At 36.7% G+C, this 8,347-nt stretch overlaps 1 protein-coding gene across 1 annotated transcript in view; it reads left to right on the top strand.

Moving 5' to 3' along the window:
- Positions 1 to 6,159, top strand: part of LOC109707464 — a 29,874-nt gene extending 23,715 nt beyond the window's left edge. Inside the window, exons 3-4 of the mRNA XM_020228726.1 lie at positions 4,804 to 4,922; positions 4,990 to 6,159. Of these exons, the coding sequence (XP_020084315.1) occupies positions 4,804 to 4,922; positions 4,990 to 5,892 (1,022 nt within the window). The 3' untranslated portion in view covers positions 5,893 to 6,159. The remainder of the gene's footprint in view (positions 1 to 4,803; positions 4,923 to 4,989) is intronic.

Below are 8,347 nucleotides of genomic sequence, written 5' to 3'. Positions count from 1 at the left end.
GGAATGCAACAAAATCCCCCATCAGGTTTTTAAAAGAGGAAACTTTTTGACCATAGAAAGAAAGGCCTTGACTGAGTAGAGGGGCCAATTAATTTTTGGTTGCAGGCCCCACAACAAGCAATTGTAGATTAATTTGCCATCCTAATTTATAATGCCTAATAGAATAGTTCACTTAATAAATAATCCTAATCTGTTGCATGTTGAGCCAACCACAAAAGAGTAAGATATATAACTTGGTCGTCCACATAATTTTATAACAAATTGTGAAATTATAGATTTCTCACCACGCAGAAAACCCTCTAAATATATTAATATAAGGACCAATTAAGGACACAAACTGTTGGGGAAAACTGCAATAAAAAAAATTCGATTGTGATTAAAATCTAACTAATTTGTGATAAAATTAATAAATGCAGCTTACTGATGGTCGCAAAATTCTAAATAAATCAGTGAAAAAGAAATCCAAAAATAATTAGCTCTAGAAGCGTGCGAGGTACTGTTTTAAGGCGTATTTTCATCCTTCGTGCGAGATTAATCGAAAACACCGCTCCAAGATACGATCGGAATTTCTCCTCCTACGGATACGAATGCGGAAGAGGTTGACGGAAAATCTTTTAGCACCCAAAAAAGAAATCAAATGAATAAAATATTAAAACAATCAACTCTTTAAACTTTTACTTCAAAGGGACTTGGGCAGTCAACTTTTTCGAATTTTCCCTAAGTTAACTTGTTCACAGGCTCATCCTATTGCTATATATATATATAGGATGCAAAAAAGAATACGCTGTACCTACGTTCTAATTTGAACGATAGGGGAGTAGCGCGTGAACGGCCCTCGTGCGCACAGAACGGGGGCACACAAGGCGCGATCTTCGCCAACGTCCAACTTGGATATAAATTAAATAAATACATAATTAAATATATAATAAATTAAATAAATAAATAATAATAATGAGGAGTTTGAATTTTTTCATCAACACAAACCTCACATTTATTGTCACACAAGAGCGCGATCTCCTGTAGCTAATCTCTTATCTTTCACTTGTATAAATTAGTTCCTGATGTAGCAATTTAATCAAAAAGAGAGAAAATAAGAACAAATATTGAAAATTTGCTTTAAAGTCAGTTGCAACGGCACTCTTCCTAGCTAAGACTTAACCTCAATACCAAACTAAGCCTTAATTTGTTACCAGTAGTACTATTCAACTTTAGGGGGCACCGCAATCATCCCAACTATATAAATTTTGATTCAAAGGTCAAAAAATCAGAAGCATTAAATTCTCTTTGCTTTCGATAGTATAATAGCTCTACACTATATATATATATATATATATATATATAATAATATTGATGTTGTGTTTGAATTTATATTTAAAAAAAATTAGATTTACTGAATATATCTGAAATATTTCTAAAAGAAATAATTGTTTCTGGTACAGATTTGGTTTTGGCTCGGGGTTTTGGGTTTCGAATTTGTCGGGCTGGATATGGATTTTTAAAATCTGTCGTATTCAGGTCATTTCGGGGTTTTTGGATTTGATAGTCTGGTTCGAATTGAAATTTTTATAATCCACCCCAGATCCAATCCATTAACATCCTAGTTTCAAACAGTTATATGTAGGGTGTAAACGAGCCGAACACGAGCTGGCTTGTTAAAGTATCGATCGAGCTGGAAAATTCAGCTCGTTTCGGCTCGTTGATAAACGAGCCGAACACGAGCTGGCTCACGAGCTGGCCAATCGAACAATAAGTTAAAAGGATAGATTGAATATATATAAAAAATAAATTTCATAAAATTTTATTCATTATAGTTTGATCTAATAGTTGAAAATTTACATATAAATGAGTTTTTTATAACTTAAGCTCGCATTTATATTTTTATTTTGCTTAAATTAAAATAATAAAAATATATATTATAATAATTATTTATTTATATATAAAATATAAATTAAATAAATTATATAAAATAAAATATATGTTATTTGATGCTGTTATCGACCGAGACACGAGCGAGCTGCATGACCCCAGCTCGTGTTCGGCTCGTTTATTAAATGAGCCGATAAACTTAGCTCGTGTTCGGCTTGTTTACTAAACGAGCGATTCGATCTCGAGCTCATTTCGAGCCGAACACGAACTGGGTCGCGAACAGCGAGCTGGATTGCCACCCATGGTCATATGTTCCAACAAGCATCACTTCAAACTAAGTACGTAACAGGATTTTTGTGTTTGCATGCTTTCAAGTTATTGGACTTTCAGCCCATGTTTCATGGTTTAGTATGTGCTGCCCACATTGGACCACCTTAAGCCCAAGACTGGCCCAACACCTCCGAAGGGCATCAAGACGGGCTACACATTATTGAATAAAAAGAAGTCCGGTTCGATCTCAAACCTAAATCCTGTCTAGGTATTGTACTATTATGAATACGGTCGTTTTTGTATTATACTATTATGAATACGGTCGTTTTTGTATTCATAAGTTATTTCTTATCACAGAACTACCTATTCGATAATATATATTATTAAATATGAGTTCGAGTATTTGAAACTTTTAAAAAACCGAATTTTAAAATTTTTTTACATCATTCATGTTAGTTTTTAAAGTACTTCAAAAATTGACGATTTTAACTGGAGGTGCGAGATGTTTTCTTATTTAACAGTATAAGGTAATAGGATATTTAAAGTTTTGCACTTGAGAATAATATATCTATGGAGTCTGGCTGTTATACTATCGGTTGTACGGAGGCCTCCATGCTACCAAATTATTTTTAATACACTTAATCTACACTATTAAAAGTATTTGAAAACTAAATTTTATAATTTTTCAACATCATTTACTTATATCAAACGAGTAGTCTAAAAATGAATGGTTGAAAATAAAATCTCAAAAAAATGATGATAAAAGGCTTAAATTTAAGATCAAGAGTACTGATCTTAGTTTAAATAGTGAAAAGAATTTTCTATAAAAATTTCATTAGATTTGGATCGTTTTATATCGTTAAATTTACAAACATATCATATCGACCATTAAAATTGTTAATTTTGAGAATTTTGATCCTAGCCAAATAATGTTAAAAAATAATGAAAATATATTTTCCAAATACTTTCAAAAGTGTAGATCAAGTCTAACGGAGCTGATCGTTGATTTGAAAATTACATCATTAAAAATAACTTGGTAGTACGGAAACCTCCGTACTACCGATGGTATAGCAGTCTAGCTCTATATATATACTAGCTCAGAGTTTGATTCTACTACGAGTTGACAAAGGAATTCTCCATTTCAGCATTTTAGTTTTGAAGTCTCAACCAAATTAACTCTATTGATTTCTCTAGTAAAGATATTATATTGTTAGGCCCAAACTAGTGTGATCCACATTGTTTAGCGAGCCCAAAATATTGTGATGTTTTAATAGATTTGGGGCTAAATTTAGTCTTCTTTTTTTTTTTCCCCTATTTACTGTTAGTTACTCTTTCACTTCCTTTATATAATATCTCTCTACGACGGATGCAAGAACAGTTGTGAGTTTTTTTGTACAAAAAGAAAAACACTTCCATAAATTTTTAGGCAATTCTTTGTAGGAAAAAAAAAAAAAAAAAATCTGAAGGTGGAGAGCTAAAGTTGCTCTCCAACTTGGGAGGTTCAGCAAAGTGTGGTTTCTCCCCATCAACCGCAACCGCTGATTCGGCGAGCCTATTTAGGTCCCCAAATATACAAAAAATTAGCAAAGCTCTTGTTTTCTATGCTTGCCAATCCATTTCTGCGCATTAAGGTATCAGTGGATTCGAAAGCTTTTTTTTTACAGGTGAATTCATCATCTAATCTAATCAAATCAAAAATGTTTTCGGATTAATCAAATTGTAATGTATATGATGAATTCCATTTAAATTTAGTGCTGTTGTTGAATTGGAGCAAGCTATCTCGATCCAAGACATAAGTCAAAATTTGAAATTTGATTAGTACATATTGTACCTTGCTTTTCCAAATAGAGAACACCTCTTGTGCTTGAGAAGTAGAAATCAGATCGATCGAAAATAAAATATTTTGAGAATTTTAAGTCATGATCAATGCACCTCCATAAAATTCAAATCTTCACTTAAATTTGAATCATATGAAAGTACAAGGCTCAAAGGAGCAAAAAAGGCACGTCGCCACAGGGGGTGGTACAAAGTGATGTAGCAAGGTATTCCAAATTTATGCAACCATAAGTAAGGTCGCTGCATAATATAAGCTATCTTTACTAATCCACATGCTATTTAAAACTGTATCAGCAGATCGCACAGTTCACTCCCACTTTTTTTTATAAATAATTAAAATTATCCTTATTTTTCTATAAAAAATAATATTTTAATATATTTTTATTATTTAAAAAAATATTTTTGATAAAAATTATAAAAAATAAATAAAATAGTAATAAATCCGTGATAAATCGAGAACATATGCAACAGTCCATTTTACTAATAAAATGCTTCTCAAGGGAGCACTACTAGGACCACCTTTTGTTGTACTGCACTGTGCTACAGTGAGAGGCGAAACGGGGCCTGAAATGATTGGTTCCCACGACCTTTTTGGATGATGCATCATTGAGCCGAATCCGACCTAACGTGCTAGCGATCGAGTCATATTCAACGTCCGAATATATTTATTTTTATTATTAAAATACAATATTTAACATACGATCGCTTTGCGCAGTGGTACAAAGGGCCCAAAGTGGGTGCTGCTAATTTAGCCTACAATTAAGCGCGGCCCAGTCCGGGCAGTCCCCCCCTCGAAAACGCTCAAATTTCTGCTCGCACACGCTTTCTCAGAGACTCCAGACAGTCGGAGACCGTCCGTCCGTCTTAATTCCTTTCTATCTGACAAACTGCAGCCGGCAGCAGAGAATTTTGGACAAGGAGAAAACCACCACCACCACCACCACCACCAGGTAAGACGACGCTGACCAAGCCCTTTAATGAATCAGACCTGACAGACATTTAAAAAAAAAAANGCAGCAGCAGCATCTCCCTCCTCCTCTCCCCGCCGGCGGCGCGACTGCCTCGTGGGCTTTTTTGTGGGAGCCGCAGGACGTGGGCAGCGGGGTGGCGGAGCTGCGGGAGGCGGTGGTGCGCGCGACGGCGGAGCTGGAGTCGACGCGCGCGGCGGCGCAGGAGGAGCTCCGCGTGGCGCAGGGCCGCGCCCTCCACCTCGCCGCCCTCCTCGACTCCACCGCCCGCGAGCGCGACCAGCTCCGCCGCCACTGCCACTCCCTCCTCCTCCTCCTCTCCCACCACCTCCACCACCACCACCACCAAAACCCCTCTCCTCCCCCCACAATCCCCCCAAACCCTCCTCCTCCTCCTAACCCCTTCCTCGACGACGTTAGCAATGCGTCGAATGAGGAAGAGGAGGGCAGCAACAACGGCACCTCCCCTCCTCCTCCTCCTCCTCCTCCGGCGGCGGCGGCGCTCGAGGCGGAGGTGGAGGCGGCGGCGGCGAGGAGGGGGCTGCCGGAGAAGGGTCGGCTGGTGGAGGCGGTGGTCGCGGCGGGCCCGCTGCTGCAGACCCTCCTCCTCGCCGGCCCGCTCCCCCGCTGGCGCCACCCCCCGCCCCCCTTGCTCGCCTTCGAAATCCCCCCCGTCGCCGCCTCCCTCAACCCCAGCCCCGACACCAACAACGCCATCAACAACACCAACAACACCATCAACATCAACATCTCCGACCCCGACGCCACGCCCGCACCTCCTCTTCTGGTGATGGCGTCGGCCTCGTCCTCGCCGGAGAGCAACGGGTGCGAATTGCAGCACTGGTACCATCATACCACCAGTAACAACAACAACAACAACAACAACACCAACAACAACAACAATATGAACAGTAATAGTACTAATCATAAGTTGAATTCGTTTTTCCTCTGAATCTTTGCTGTTGAGATTTTAATTTACACTAGCCTAGCCGGTGTGTTCCTTGTCTTTGTTGATCACTCACTTACTTTCCTCTTCGATGGGATTTAATTTGTCTGCGTAATAAAATATGTGTATATATATATATATATATCTGGAGAGCGATATGTTATTAGATATGCAGCGTTTATATTTTTTATTTTGTTTTTGTGGAGCAGAGAGTGTTGTAAATTAAATTGTAAATTTTCTATTGGTTGCATGGAGTTGGTAATTGTAATAATCTATTGCAGCGCTCCCCCCCCGGCCCGCCCGTTGTACATGGGATGGTAAAACTACTTGTCAACATGAAGATTTTTTTTTTTTTATTATTATTATTACAACGTGTGAGCGAGCGGCTACGATAACCTTCTCTACTTGCCTCATCTCTATTTACGATGAATTTGCGCACATGATCAGATACGATATAAGGCCTTTCTTTGATACCCATCTGAAACAGAATTTTATTTCTCAAATTTTAACCTGAAAAAAATATAATATTTTATTATATATGTTATATTCAACACTGTTCTACGCGGAAAGGAGTCAATATATATGTAGTAAGTATATTGAACATGGAATAGAGTCGAGTCACGCGCGCGAATTGAGAACGCAAATTGCTAATTTGATTAACAATTGAAACTTCCTAGAGAAAACTAGGATCGATTCAGGCAGCGTTTCAATTCTTTAGCAGCTTAATCTAAAATAATTAATTATTTTATGTGATATCAGAGTATCTATTGATTTATTTGATTCAGCTCGACGTCCGTCATTGACCTATCAAAAAGTCTCGAATAAAGAGACATTTAATTGAAGAAAAAGTCATTCTTTTTAATTTTTTAAATGGTTTTATGAAGAATATTTTAGTTTAAAACAATAAAAATACAGTATTGCATTAAAAGGTGTAAAGTTTAAATTCTATTTATACATATACTGGTAGTATCGTTCTTTAAAATTTGTGTTATTGCTGAGTGGAGTAAACATACTTGATAGTTAATTAGTGTAGTAATCTGTGCGATGCGATAGATAGATAATTAGAAAAAAAGTAAAAAATAGCGACAAAGAAAGAAGAAACAGCAATAGAAGAAGCGACAATAAAAAGTGAGATTCATTTTGCAGATGAAAAAAAGTAACAGCCAAAGGAAGTGGAAGAGGAACAGTTCAGCCCAATATAGGGATGCGACCCGATTCAGTTCAAGCAAAAAAAGAAAAAAATCCGATTGATTCAAAAAAAGAAAGAGAAAAACATGTTAAGTATCTGAGCCAGCTCAAAGGAACCCACACTCAATAATGATTGGTTCAGTTCAACCAAAAACCAGAGAACAATTCGATTCAGTTTAAATAAAAATAGATAAATATATGCAGAGGACTTGAATCGATTCAGTGTGGAGTCCACATTTAACAATGAAGGCCATGTTATCATTTGACAAATTTAGAAAAAATAATTTATAGGTATAGATTAGCAATCAAATTAAAGGAAGCGTCTGGACAACAAAAATCTAGTGGAATATAAAAGAATATAAGAACAAATAATTGGTTACTTGATTTCCAGGACGCGGTTTACCTGGGACCACTTTGAAAAACAATGTACCTGAACCAGTTTCATAGGCAACACATTTCTTTTACTATTATTGGATCAAGAGGAATGATACTTATACTTATATACCTATTAAGTAGGGTGTAAGTCTTGCTCCCTGTCAATCAAAAAATTGCTATTTTTCACTAATCTTATTAATTTTTTAAAATACTTTTCGAATTTCAGTAGGTTATTTGGAGGGGCTTTCTGTTATAGGGCCTACAGGCAATCCTTAAAAAAAAAAAAAAACTTTTCTATTATAGTTGTTATATGTGAGAAATAACATCCAAAGATTTTGATATTGTTCAAAGGTATAAGAATAAATTTTGTTTTCACAGTTGTTTCAGCATAAACAATCATTTTTTTAATTTGATCCTATAGTATCTCACGTGGCGCAATTAAAAAAGTCTAAAATATTCCATATCCCGTATCCTACCTGGACTCTATCCGGATCAGACCTGGACCCGATTCGGACACGTCGATTAAAAGTGGGTACGTAATATATGGATAAGAAAAATTACCCATTGAAGTTTCAGACATAAGTCCGAATACTTTATAGCCATATTTGATTCGATGACAAAAATCCGATCCTTCAGTGGGTAGGGTCCATAATAGTTTTCATAATTAGACCCGAAACCGGGGATCCAGCCTGATAAAATAGTCAATTTTCAAAAGTTCAAGCAAAAGAAAAAGTTTAAAATTTTGATACTTATCTTTTCAGACTTATTTTATGTCTTTAGACTATATTGCAGTAGGTGCATACAACTAACAGGGCAACTGAATTAAATGAGTTTGTTATTCATTCTCACTTATACTAACTGGGCATACAACTCTGTTCACAATGCATACACAATTCAA

The sequence above is a fragment of the Ananas comosus genome, linkage group 3 (genome assembly GCF_001540865.1).
Source record: "Ananas comosus cultivar F153 linkage group 3, ASM154086v1, whole genome shotgun sequence".
NCBI lineage: Eukaryota > Viridiplantae > Streptophyta > Magnoliopsida > Poales > Bromeliaceae > Ananas > Ananas comosus.
The sequence above is the reverse complement of the archived record's forward strand: the minus strand, read 5'-3'. Positions and strand labels throughout refer to the sequence as shown.